This window comes from Mirounga leonina, unplaced genomic scaffold, assembly GCF_011800145.1.
Source record: "Mirounga leonina isolate KUSES-001 unplaced genomic scaffold, KU_Mleo_1.0 Mir_201, whole genome shotgun sequence".
Taxonomy (NCBI): domain Eukaryota; kingdom Metazoa; phylum Chordata; class Mammalia; order Carnivora; family Phocidae; genus Mirounga; species Mirounga leonina.
In genome coordinates, this window is record NW_023270504.1 from 17,162,360 (window position 1) to 17,177,047 (window position 14,688).

General features: G+C 36.8%; 1 protein-coding gene and 1 pseudogene across 1 annotated transcript in view; both read left to right on the forward strand.

Annotated features, from left to right (window-relative positions):
- SLC15A5 (solute carrier family 15 member 5) overlaps positions 1 to 14,688 on the forward strand; it is an 81,153-nt gene that overhangs the window by 5,772 nt on the left and 60,693 nt on the right. The window contains exon 3 of the mRNA XM_035028141.1: positions 9,500 to 9,669. Within this exon, the coding sequence (XP_034884032.1) occupies positions 9,500 to 9,669 (170 nt within the window). The remainder of the gene's footprint in view (positions 1 to 9,499; positions 9,670 to 14,688) is intronic.
- Positions 5,904 to 6,132, forward strand: LOC118025615 (annotated as a pseudogene).

The window sequence follows — 14,688 nt, forward strand, 5'->3', positions numbered from 1 at the left end:
CTTTCTTTCTTTCTTTCTTTCTTTCTTTCTTTCTTTCTTTCTTTCTTCTTTCTCCCCCCCTTCCAATTATATTAATATTACAAAGCACTCAGGCCTATTTTGAATTCAGTCCAAATGTCAGAAAATAATGCAGTTTTACCAAAGGTGGAAGGGACTCTTTACTTCCTTATAGCAAATTCTGCCTCCTTGACCTGCCCAAAGGAGAAAGAAAAATCCTTCTTTTTTATTCTATTCAGAGGTTTTAATCCTTAATTAGCAACATCATTTTGATTAAATAAGACTCTGGAGGATTAAGACTGGAGAGCAATCAGTTGTTCTGAAAGATAGCTCTGGAGAATTTATTGTACTGTGGTCTTAGTCATTCAGAGTTGTGTTTAATCAAAGTGACATTTCTCAGTGTTGATTACAAAGGAGACATTATATGAATGAAATATTTCCTTTGGGAAAGGGGGGGACTCCCAATGGGTTTGTACTTTAGGCCTTTAAAGGGGGGATGGGGAGTGGGGTGAAAATGAATTTCTGCAGCAGTGAGGAGCCAGGCCAAATTTAGGATGAACACATTTCAATGTGTCTTATTATTTCCTAATTTCACTAAAATCTCTAATAAAAAGAATCATGCAGGGGTGCCTGGATGGCTCAGTTGGTTGAACATCTAACTCTTGGTTTTCAGCTCAGGTCATGATCTCAGGGTCAAGAGATCTAACCCACATCAGCTCCCTGCTCAGTGGGGAGTCTGTTGAGATTCTCTCTCTCCCTCTCCCTCTGCCCCTCCCCAACATGCTTGTGTGCTTTCTCCTCTCTCTCTCTCCCTAAAAATAAATAAATAAATCTTTTAAAAAAGAAAAGAATCATGTAAAATTTTTAAAACCTAACGTTAAAGCACCTAGAAATGTAGGGCGCCTGAGTGGCTCAGTTGGTTAAGCATCTGCTTTCAGCTCAGACCATGATCCCAGGGTCCTGGGATTGAGCCCCATGGAACCCCACATTGGGTTCCCTGATCAGTGGGGAGTCTGCTTCTCCCCCTGCCCCTCCCTCTGCTTGTGCTTTTTGTCTCTCAAATAAATAAATGGAATCTTTAAAAAAAAAAAAAAAAGCACCTAGAAATGTGCATGAGGAATCAAGGTCTTACTCTTTCATGTGCTAAAGGATGGTAAGCATCTTGGAGGCTGATCTGGTTGTTTCCATTTTTGGTGGGGTGGGGGAGAGGTTAAGTTTATAGTACCAGGCTACAGGGAAACTTCTATGGGCAACTGCTTTTTGTAATTTATGGAAAAGAATATTAACTCTATTGCTATACATACTGCAGTGTGGGTGGCAAGATGGACAGAGACCCTACTGGGCAGCCAGAAGGCTGAAAGGATCCTGACTCTGTCACAGGAGTTTTCTACTTTTTGGCTAGTTCCTTAATCTCTCTGGGCACCAGTCCCTCATCCACAAAATGGGAATACACTGGACGGTGGTTTAGAGCTTATATATAAAGTATCCTAGCACATCACAGGTATTCAAATTAGGGTAGCTATTGTTATTAAATGACAAATCAGCTAAAATCATTTTCTAAATTCTGGGCAAGAGGGAACACATTTAAGAGGAGGCCATCTTTAAATGGGCAGTGCCTTAATTTAAAATCTATTTCTCCATGTCAAAAATGCCTCTAGAAATTACAAGCTTGGTTAATATAATGAATTTCAGTAGTGTCTTTAAAAAAACAGCATACCACTTGAATCTGTACCACTTGAAGGCTGCATCCAGTTCTATTTTCAGCACAGATGTCAGATGTTCCTAGTTACAGGACCTTTAATGAGATGTGTCATTGCATCTATACCACCTAAAGCTTCCCAGTGATTATGTTAAATAGTATAGACTGGAAGTCTCGAACATTGAAAGCACCACTTCCGAGTAGAGCTGCCAAATGTAGGTGAGAAAACCACTCCCAGCCAACATTACCATCTGGTACTGGATCTTCCTCAACTATGCACCTTATTGAAAGAATAAAGCTAAACTCCCTAAAATCAAGAGGCATAATAATCTTCCAACATCCTTGTGCCATTATCTAGATTAGAACCTGGCTCTTCCAGCATTTTCCAAAATCTGAGGTGTGTAATTAAGAGTCACCACACTGGAGATCATCTGGGTAAATACACCTGTGCAGTATCTTTTCTAGAAACAAAAAGAAAGGTGGATAATTAAGTCTGTCTATAACCATAATTTTAAATTCTACTGCAATTAACTTCAAATCTTGCTTCCACATTTCTCTACTTACTTCACCTGGTAATTTGCATCCAATCTGCATATCATAGTCTGTTCCTAACTAGTTACCAGAGTGAATTATACATGATTTAAAAGTCCAAATAGAATATTGGTAGAGTTCTTGAAAAAAATCTGGAGACTAACTTATTCTATCCCAGAAATTTTGAATATCTGGTACTCAGATTGACTCTACATAATATCTGTCTCACACTAAAATATTCTGATGTTAATACTTACTTGAATTTAATAGCTTTTTCTTAAGGAAACACTAAAGGTAAAAATTTATTATCCCATGGAATGTTTTTTCAGAAGTTGTTTTAATATTCCCTTGAGTGTTGCTTGAAAGCAGCGATTCTCAATCTTAGATGGACATAAAGGCCACCTGAGGACTCTTAAAAATACTGATTCCTGGGCCTTGGCATCAAAGGTTCCATATATATTGGTTTGAGGGAAGATCCAGAGACCAGGAATTTTTTTTTTTTTTAGCTGCCTAAGTAGTCGGGTTTAAGAACTACTACTCTCAAGCAGTTGTCTGATTTTGAGAATCACTTAAGGGTTTTATTTTAAAATGTTTCTTAGACCCCACCCACAACTTCCAAGATCAGAATTTCCTGGAAGCATAGCTGGGAAATGTATACCACTTTTATCAAGTGCTTCAGAATTTTGAAAACAATTCGAGATATAAGAAAAGGAGATACTAAGGTGGTCTAGAGATAACTTTGAAAAGAAATGTAAGTGAACATCGTTTGAGTGCACATACTGGATGCTAGGCAACTTTTAAAAGTTTTGATGATTCATAGCTATTTTTCACCATACTTAGAAATCTATCTGATTGAGAAATTCTACCTAATCCTTGAGAAGAGAAACGAAATATGAATCTACTTAATTCTGCAATAGTAAAATCATAATTTATAAGGTACATTTCAGCCAACAAAATCAAAGCAGTTCATGGAATAATTGTATTAATACTCAAAATATCATCTGAGTTGCATACTGAGGAATAGCCTGTAAATAGCTTTAACAAAAAAAAATCACTAAATCTTCCAAAATTCTATTTGCATGGGTTCTAGCCAAGCTTAACAAATGCTACCTACCCACTCTAATAACAACAGACACCTCCTTCTTTACTTTTGCCAAAGTTGTAAGCTTAGGGGAAATACACTCAGAATTCCTCTCCAACATATAATTGTGGAAACCAAAAAAAATTGAGGAAAAAAAGAAAGAAAGGCAAATTTCTTACATGTCCTACTGTTCCTTCTTTTTCTTAAGCCCTGCTTGGTCGCTTTTCAACTAGGTAGGTACATGACTAGGGTCTTATTTTCATCAGTAAACAAGCAGTGGTCTAAAAATCTTAAATAAAGGAAATAAGAAAATGATATACAGGAACAACTGTTAGGATTAGGATGTTGGCAAAAAAAAAAAAGGGGGGGGAGGACCCAATAGAGAAAAGGAATGAGAGTAAGTTAAAAGAAGCAGAGGCAAGGAAAGCAAGAGAGAAAGAGTGAGACATTCTCCTAAATTTCTTAATTAAAAATATACTTTTTACTTTAATCGTGCTATCTATTCACCAAAACCAACACTCTTCCTTTATTAAATGCCTTTTCTTTAACTGCAGTGTTGAAAAAAAATTATATATAAAAAGTATCTAGAACTGCAAAATTTCCATTTGCTTCTTCTTTCTCTAAATTCATGGCCGCCAGAGTATTCTTTGAAGTACTTCAATGGGTCAATGGTTATGCTAAAAGAAGCAACCATTGACAACCACCATCCACCAGGAAATCAGCATCCAAGTGTTTCCTTGACTTTTCTAAACAGTTCAATTTTATCCCATTGAAGAACCACAAATCCCTTGGTGAATTCTCTCAATATTGCTCAATGCAGAATAAAATATTCTCCCTGAACTCTGTAGTTTGTCCACAACTACCACGAAGGCCTGAGAGCTTGCCTTCCCTCTTGGTATCTTCTTGGGTTAAGAAAAACCAATTTAAACCATTTTCCCTAAAATCACTGAAAATAACTCACGTATGTCAAAATGGGGCAGCCTAAGAAATAACAAAGTATTTTTGAGCGACTTTAATCATGATTACTAAATAAGTTAAGGCGAATGTTTAAAAGAAATAATCTCAAAAGGATTGCTGAGATTTGCAGCAACAAGTTTCTTTTCCTTATTTGTATTCAATACCATAGAACCACGAAAACAAACAAACAAACAAAAAAAATTAGACTTATATGTAATCCCAGTTATTTGCAGTTCCCAATCTGTATTTAAAAGTAGACTAAAGAAACATATTTTTACTGCTGCTTTCAATTTTCCTTAATCACTGGTATTTATTTTGCTTTAGTGCTTTGCTCTCTGACTTTCTGTGTGAGAGGTGCTTTATATACTCAATTTGCTAGTGAGCTATGAGATGAAAGGAGTCTTAATGGTGAGTTTGAAGACTGTGGATTTTTATTTCTCTTATTTTTTTACAGTTGATACATATACAATTTCACCCTTAATTATCTATGGCTTATCCTGTCCATGGATCAATGAAGACATATAGAAAACATGTCTGTACTAGGTAATTCTTCCAGAAAATTACACAATCAAATAGGTTGGATGGCATTTGTTAAAATACATTTAGTACTTGGTGTGAAATCTCTTCCTATACATAGCTATTCAACACCATAATTCTTTTGTTTCTAACTACCTTTCACAAGATTTAAGTCTTGGAATAATTGTAATTTTCCTTGACCCTCTTTAGAGCGATTTAGTTTACATCACCATGTGGTGTTCTGCGGAGCCACACAACGTCCTCTTGGATTTTCTCAGCAATATTGAACATTTAAAAAAAGAGTTTCCTACAGATTGAAAGAACTGTAACACTGCGGCAGCTCCAGCTTCTCTCAGTTGCTTCAGCCACAACTCAAGCGTGCAGCTTGCAACACCATAACAGGATGACCCAAGACTGAGCCTAGGAACTCCATCCAGTTATCCTACAAAACTCTAGCTTTGTGTCTCGCCTGCACTGTGACAAGTTTCTGGTAGTGAATTATAGTAAACCAGTTTCCTCAGCATGGCCCTGTTTGAGGTCTGATGACTTTCCTAGGTCAATTTTTGAAAATTTGTTTTTATCTATTCTTCTTTGATCACTTGGTTTTTATGAGATGCCATGTTATTCATCAATTACTTATTTACTATCCCTATATTGTGGGCTTAGAATTATGTTATGTGCTGTGGAGACAAAGAATAGGGTGTTGCTGTCAGGGATCTTACAATCTGTGAGAAGACAAAACTGACAAAAGTGAAATCATTGCAGAATGGATTGTTTTAGAAGTTCAGAGAATTTCTATTCAAGAGAATATTGAATGAAGGAAAAGAGACTTGACATGGGACTTTAGTTAAGTGAGAAAAGGTATAGGGATGGGGGCACGTGAGTGGCTCAGACGGTTAAGCATCTGCCTTAGGCTCCCGTCATGATCTCAGGGTCCTGGAATCAAGCCAGGCGGGCTTGATTTCACACCAAGTGGCAGGCTCCCTGCTCATCGGGGAGTCTCCTTCTCCCTCTCCTTCTGTCCCTCCCCCCACTTGTGCTCACTCTCTCTCAATAAATAAATAAATAAAATCTTTAAAAAAAATTATAAAGAGGCATCTTTGAGCTCACTGAGTAGACACCATGAGCAAAGCTCACCCTCTCCAGTTGAAAAAATTTATGGACAAGAAATTATCATTGAAATTAAATGGTGGCAGACTTGTCCAAGGAATATTGTGGGGGTTTGATCTGTTTGTGAATCTTGTGATAGATGAATGTGTGGAGATGGCAACTAGTGGGCCATAGAGCAATTGGAATGGTGGTAATAGGAGGAAATAGTATCATCATGTTAGAAGCCTTGGAACAAGTATGAACAATGGGTGTGTTCATCAGAAGAAATCAACTGCTTCCACATGTCTCCTCTCCATAGTACCTGTTTTACTACAATGTAAAAATCAGGTCGTGTGCATTTTCATATTGAACTTTTTTGTTAAATGAACTTTTATAAGAGTCAAAAAAAGTTATAGGGATGAAAATGAGCAACCATGTTTAAAAGACAGCAAAGGGACAAGGCTAGCTGAGCACATGTCTCATTTCCAAATATACATCACACACCTATTTCCCTCTCTCCCTTGACTTTGCTACCCCCACTCCAGTTCACTCCTAGCTCTCCTCCAGACTACAGTAGCCGTGATCAGTCTCCTTACCAGGCCCTATGCATAGATCTCACACAATAATCCTTTCTTTTTTCCATGTAAAAGAAGATCATTTCAGCCCCATGACCAATCGCCTTCACATGGCTTCCCAATGTACTCTAGGATCATGACCTGAGCCAAAGGCAGACACTTAACCAACTGACCCACCCACACGCCCCAAATTCATGTCTTTTGAGCACCATTCCAAAGAGAAAAAACAATATTTATAATTAATAATATATAAAACGTGGTGAGAAGGATGAGTGAAAGGTAATTTCAAATGTTAAAGCTTATATTAATGAGGAAATGGTGGTGTCATGAACTTAGACCTGGAAAGAAGTATAAAAAGAACACATAGTCAAGTTGACCTCTTCTTAGAGGCTGCACCAGGACAGATGGTTCCTACTCATGGCTCTGTAATAACACAGCTGTAAGAATTCAATTGAATCAGTTAAGGTCTCCAATGCTAAAATATCTTCTCTGAAACAGACATGGAAAATTTCTGTGACCTTGGGTTAAGGGAAAATTTCCTAGATACAACAGTAAAAGCATAATCCTTAAGAGGGGAAAAAAATAATAATTGGGCTTCATCAAAATTAAAAATTTATGCTCTCCAAAAGACACTGTTAAGAAATGAAAAGACAAGACACAGACTGAGAGAAAATATTTGCTAATCATATATTTGATGAAAGACTTGCATCCAGAATATATAAAGAACTCTTAAAATTCAATAATAAGAAAATAAACAACCTTGTTTTGCTTTAAAGTGGTAAAAGTTTTGAACAGCAATTTCACCAAAGAAGATATATAGTCATTAGGGAAATGCAAAATAAAACCACAATAGGATACAAACACACATCTATTAAAACGGCTAAAATTAAAGACTGATCATACCAAGTGTTGGCCAAAATGTATTAGAGATATTCGAAGGAGTTATTAGAACTCTCATACACAGGTTGCAGTTGATGCAAAATGTTACAATTACTTGAAAACCATTTGGAAATTTCTTAAAATGTTAAATATTCGTCTACTATACCATTTAGCCATTCCACTCCTAGGTTTTTTTCCCCAAGGAAAATGAAAGTCTATGTCTATATGAAGACTGGTACGTGAATGTTCATAAGAGCATTATTTGTAATAGCCATAAGTTGAAAAAACTGTCCATCAACAGATAAATAGATAGATGAATTGTAGTATATTTATGTAATGGAATACTATTTGGCAATATAAAGGAATGAACTGATAAAAGAAAAAAAACATGGATCAATTTCTTTTTTTTTTTAAAGATTTTATTTATTTATTTGAGAGACAGAGAGCATGAGAGGGAGGAGGGTCAGAGGGAGAAGCAGACTCCCTGCCAAGCAGGTAGCTCAATGTGGGACTCGATCCTGGGACTCCAGGATCATGACCTGAGCCGAAGGCAGTCGCTTAACCAACTGAGCCACCCAGGCGCCCAACATGGATCAATTTCAAACTAATTATGCTAAATGAAAGAAGCCAGATAAAAAGAGTACTTTTTTTTTTTTTTTTTTTCCAGTACACTCCACACCCAACATGGGCTTGAACTCACTACCCTGAGATTAAGAACCACAGGCTCTGGCAACTGAGCCAGCCAGGCACCATGTTCATGACCAACCTCAAGTGGCCCCTTAGCATTACCTAGCAAGTAACCAGTATCCAATCTTTCTCCTCCGGCTCCTTTAGATGAGTTCTAACCTTTTCTTTTCTCCTCAAACCTTCAATATCCTCTCCCCATAGCCATTCTTACCGGTTGACTCTGTTTCTTCTTTCACTTAGAGGAAGAAAGAAAAAGGAAGGGAAGGAAAAGGGGAAGGGAGGGGAGGGGAAGGGAAGAGAGAGGAGAGGAGGGAAGGGAAAGCAAAGGGATGGAAAGGGAGGGAAAGGAAGGGAGGGAAGTGAAGAGAAGGGGAGGAGAGAAGAGGGGAGGGAAGAAAGGAGGGTAGGAGGGAGTGAGGAATGAAGGAAGAAAAGAGGGTAGGAGGGAAGGAGAGACAGAGAGGAAGGTAGGGAGGAAGGAAAGAAGGAAGAATGGAATAATTAGAACATGTAGAGGAAATGCCATAGGATGAGCCTGAGTGGTCACACTCTTGACAGACCCATCCCCTAGAGTCTGGGCAGAACCTGTGACTTGACTCCTCTCAATAGAATATGGCAGAGACAACAGGCTATCAACCCCTGATTATGTTGTTATATGGCAAAAGTGAAGGGATTTTGCAATATAATTAAAGTCTCTAGGGGCGCCTGGGTGGCTCAGTCAGTTAAGCATCCGAGTCTTGCTTTTGGCTCAGGTCATGATGTCAGGGTCATAGGATGGAACCCCTCAGCCTCCTTGCTCAGCAGGGAGTCTGTTTGAGGCTTTCTCTCCCTCTCCCTCTGCTCCTTCTGCCACTCGCACACTCTCTCTACCTCTCTCTCTCTCTCTTTCTCTAAAATAAATAAAATCTTTTTTAAAAAATGTCTCTAATAATTTGATTTTAAATTAATCAAAGAAGAGATTATCCTGGAATCCTGGGTGGGCCTGATCTAACCAGGTAGGCCCTTTAAACCTTAGTGATAATGTTAAGTGTTCTAAAATTTGGATCTATTAGTGTTTGCCCAACTGAAAAATTTATCAAAACTCATAAAACTATATATTCAAGCAGGTATTTTATTGTATCTAATTTAACTTCAATAAATTTGTAAAATTAGTGTTAAGACCCCTCCTCTGCAATGGGATTCTAATAGCAGGGATTTAGACCCAATGAAAGGTTGAGAGACATAGATTATGTCCCCAAAATTACAAACCAGACTACTGCTATAGGTACTATTCATTAGACATATTTGATTAAGTATTGTCTATGGCTTCTCTAGTTCCACAACACTTTTTAAAAAAAAAAGAAGTCTAATAAACGATATTCACAAATTCTAGTTCAGCTAACAGGCCACCACCTCATAGCTTACATTTATATCAAAGCATTAAAATTAGCAATTGTTCTCTGAAGTAACTGAATGGTCTTTTTATTTCTGTCTGTCTATGTATCACAGGTTTTGTTGGATCATGAACCTGAAAGCAACTGTTGTCTTTCTGGGAATATCTTACATCCAGCACTCAGGGGCCTGGGCCCTGGTTTTACTCATTCCTTTTATGTCTACACTTATGGCTTTGATAACTCTTCATATGATGCACTGTAACTTGATTTATCAGCCAGAAAAATGTAAGTAAATCATACTTCACATTATTTTTTTTTTATTTTTATGGTTTTCTTGATCTACTTGATCATCTTCATCTTTGATCCCCTGTAACTTCTCTTTCAACTCACAGAATTTGTGGATTTTGCTAGCTACTACACTTGAGAACAGCAAAATCTGCAAGAATATCAACAATCTCTAACATCTTTTAGGTTTCCCTTGTTCAAAACAGTTTAATAATCGGATGTTTTAAACAAAAACAAAAGTAAAAAAAAATCATCTATGCACGCTCAGCTTCAACTATCATCAACTCCACTCACTCTCTCCCGATCCCACCTGGTAATTTTGAAGCAATAATAAAATATTATAGCATTTCTAAGTGAAATAAGGCAGTCAGAGAAAGACAAATACCCTACAGCCATACCACTCAGATGTGGAATTAAGAAAGAAAACAGATAAACATATGGGAAGGGGGAAAAGAAAAAAAGGAGGAAGGGAAATAAAACATCTATTTAGACAAAGATAGAGAAGAAACTAAGGGTGGATGGAGGGAGATGGGTGGGGGATGGGCCAGATGGGTGATGGGTATTAAAACGTGCACTTGTTGGCATGAGCACTGGGTGTTGTCTGTAAGTGATAAATCACTGAATTCTACTCCTGAAACCAATATTGCACTGTATGTTAACTAAAATTTAAATTTAAAAAATTGAAAAATAAAAAATATTATAGTATTTCATTTGTGTGCAAGTGTGTAAATGACATACTTTTCTAAAAACGTATTCACACATCATTATTACATACACACACACACAATGAAAGAGAGAGAGAGAATTTAATACCATTGAGTATCTGTTCACTGTTAAAATCTGTTTCCATTTTTTAAATTTGTGTATTTTGTTTTGTTCAAATCAAATCCAAATAAGGTCCATACATTCCAAATGACAGATATGCCCCTTACGTCATCTATATTCCTCTTTCATTTCTGGTTTTTTTTTTTTTTTTCATTTTTTTAAAGAAATCTGAACATTCCACAGAGCATTTCTCATAGTCTGGATTTCACTGATTATATCCACATGTTGTCACGCAACAGGTGTTTCTCCTTAATTCCTTTTAATTATCTGAAAGACTTGGATGCTTGATCAGATTAAGATTTTTTTTTACATAATTCCTCCATAGATGGTTTATGTACTTCAATGAAGATGAGAGATGTCTGATTATCTGTTTTTACAGTATCAGCACCCACTGATAATTTCTGCTTAAGTCCATACTCCACTGTGGATTGCAAGGCAGTGATAGTCTATATTTATTCCTCCATTATTAGCTGAAGTAAATCTATAGAGAGAAATATCTCCTCATTAACTACTCAGTTACACAGAAGTATGGTTTATATAAGAAAAGGAAAACAAATGTTTAATTCTTTTCCTCTATTTTTTAGACTTTCAAATTAATGAGTTGAGATTCAGTATCTTCCAGAGGTGACCTGTTGGATGATTTTTTTAAACTATTATTATTAATTTATGGACCTAAAATTTTCAGTAAGTTTCGATCCACTGCAGTTGTCGATGCTCAAATTGTTCTATATTTGGGCAGTGAGGTCCCCTTTGTGTTGGTGTCTGACTCGAGTCCTTCAGACAAGCCTCTGTTGTCTTTAGTGGCTTTCTTGCTTTCTGGTATAACAACATATTCTGTGGTCATCATTTCTGCCCTGAACTTAGAATCATCTTTCTCCAAAAAAAAAAACGGTGTTTCCTTCCCACGCATAATGGCATTTAGAGACTATAATCTTGGCTATGGGGATGCTCGATGCTACTTAGTCTATCATAGTTCCTGGGCTTTTCTGTGCACAAAGCTAGAAAATGTTATTTTTTTTTTCTTTCTAGGATAACATACATTTTGGACTATACTAATACCCTAATCAAAACCAGTGCCAAATGATCTTGCCTTATCCTATCAAACTCAGACCTTTTCCTCCAACTTCCCAGGCCAAGAATCCCAGTTCTCAATGACAGCAATACCTCCACACATTTGCTTTCTCTCGAAGACTCAGTAGTCTTTGACACCAGCATCCCCAGTATGGTTATTGAAAACAGTTTCAAAATCCTTGCAAGGTCTTTTTTTTTTTCTTTATGTTATAATCCCTAGGAATGTACACCAAAATTATTATGTTCTAAAGTTACTTATTATAGTTTCTCTCTGGTTATATCACTAACTTTATGTACAATTAAATGTATTTGTTCCATTTTTCTTTATACTTAGACATATTTTTGAAATTTAATTTTAAGTCATGGGAATAGTTTCATGTATGTAAAATTCATGTAGGAAACAAAGTCTGTTTATATTCCTATATCCTCTCCTATTCCCTTAGGCATCTATTTACATATTTTAAAGAATTATCTTTCCAATTTATGTAATAAGGGAAAATATTAAAATTGTTTATGTGTGTGTGTATATGTCTCCATGTATGTATTTTCTCTCCTTCTTATATAAGCAATAGCATATTATTCACTCTTCTCACCTACTTTTCTCATTTAATGTAACCTAGGGATTGCTTCATAATTGTATATAAAAATATGCCCCATTCCTTTTTATAGCTGCCTGGTTCTCTATTGGGTAATGAGCCATTTTTTATTTTACCAGCCTCATATTGATGGACATTCAGGTGTAGTTGTTTTGCTTTTGCTGTGTTAAGTTGATTCTAATGAATAGCCTGTTGTGATCCTCTCTTTGCATTTTTTCCCCTAGCTTAGGATAGATTCTTAGAAATAGGATTGTTAAGTCGAAAAGTAAATCTACACACAATTTTGCTATATTTTGGCAAATTCCCTTCCATAGTGGTTGTACCATTGTGTTTCCACCAAAAGTGTATGAGAATGCCTGTTTTCCCATAGTCTTTCCAGCAAAGTAATATTGTCAAACTTTTGGATTTTTGACAACTTGAGGGTGGAAAATGGTACCTTGCAAAAGTTTTAATTGGCATTTCTCTTATGAGAAAAGTTGAACGTCTTTTCATTGCTTAGAACAATTTGTAATTCTTTCAGTGAACTACCTTACCTGTTCATACACTGGTCCATTTTTTTCTATAGGATTGTGGACTTTTTCTTTCAATTTTTAGAAGATTTTTTTTTAAAGATTTTATTTATTTATTTGAGAGAGAGAGAATGAGAGACAGAGAGCCTGAGAGGGAGGAGGGTCAGAGGGAGAAGCAGACTCCCTGCCGAGCAGGGAGCCCGATGCGGGACTCGATCCTGGGACTCTAGGATCATGACCTGAGCCGAAGGCAGTCGCTTAACCAACTGAGCCACCCAGGTGCCCAGAAGATTTTTCTATATTGTAGATGTTAACCCTTCATCTATGATAAAATTTGCAAATATTATTCCCCATTTATCATATATCTTTTAACTTTGATTCCTGTGTTTTGTTCTACACACAAGATTTTTAAGTTTGTTTGTTTTGTCTCTTTTGGTGGGGGGTTATGTTTATAATAAAATTTATTAATCTTCTCCCTAATTGCATCTAGATTTTTAATTATGTTGGAATAGTTTTCCTTACTCCCAGATTATAAAGATATTCACTCATATTTTCTTTCAGTATTCATATTCTTTCATTTTTTTTTTTACCCTTACATCTCTGACCCATTTGGAAGTTGTATTAAAATAGGTTTTGAGGCAACTGGCTGGCTCAGTCAGTTAAGCCTCTGACTCTTGATTTTGGCTCAGGTTGTGGGATCAAGTCCCACATCGGGCTCCATGCTCAGCATGGAGTCTGCTTGAGATTCTCTCTCTCCCTCTCCCACTGCTCCTCCATTTACTCTCTCTCAAATTAATGAATTAATAAAATCTTTTTTAAAAAGTAAAATCGGTTTTAAGAGTGAACTCAATTTTGGATGCCTGGATGGCTCAGTCGTTAAGCATCTGCCTTTGGCTCGGGTCATGATCCCAGGATCCTGGGATTGAGTCCTGCATCAGGTTTCCTGCTCGGCAGAAAGCCTACTTCTCCCTCTCCCACTCCCCCTGCTTGTGTTCCCTCTCTCGCTATGTCTGTCTCTGTCAAATAAATAAATAAAATCTTAAAAAAAAAAAAGAGTGAACTCAATTTTATCTTTTTTCCATGTAACTATCAAGTTATGCAAACTAACTTATTTAAAAGTCTGTATTTCCCCCAGTAATTTGAGATATCAACTTCATTGTACACAGACACTTGCATTTCTGGAGTTTCTACTCTGTTCCTTTGCTCAGTCTATTAATCTATCTTGTCTAACTCTGACCTTAATTTCACATATATTTTCTTTTTACTACTGCCACTGTCTCTACTATTTCTCTCTACAACTAATACCACTAAGAGTGATGCAATGAGTTGTATTTTTATCAACTGAGCACCTTCACCAATGTTACTTCACTTTCACCTCCCATCTGTGAAATAGGTAGGAGGGGTACCATGATATATGACAAATGGGGAATAATATTTGCAAATTTTATCATGGACAAAGGGTACCGTGAATCCTTTTATAGCTCAGACTCCATATGCTTTGTTCTGCTCCTCTAGCAACTTCAGGATATCTTTGCCATTTGATCTACCATATTATGTTGAAATGATCTACTTATGGATGAAATTAGGTATTCCAGTGTCTTACAAATGCTTAGAATATGGCAAATGCTCAGTGTTTGTTATCAGTAAACTCAGGGCAGAAACCAAGGCATAATTAAACTAAGTGACTTACCTCACAGAAAACGACTGACATGGAACCAGAAACCAGGCCTTATTTTTCTCAGGCTAGAGCTCATTTTTTTTTTATTATTTAAATTCAAGTTAGTTAACATACAGTACAACATTGGTTTCAGGAGTAGAATTCAGTTCTTCATCACTTACACATAACCCCCAGCGTAGAGCTCATTTTATTACAGCACATTCGAAAGCATGGAAAATTTCATCCATAGGAGCATCTGCTCCCATTTCTCAGAGCTCTATGGTCTGTGGATCACAGCTAAGCAGTGCACATCCTCCTGGCGATCTGTGGAATGGGTTCAATATGCAGAAAGGTGTCTGAG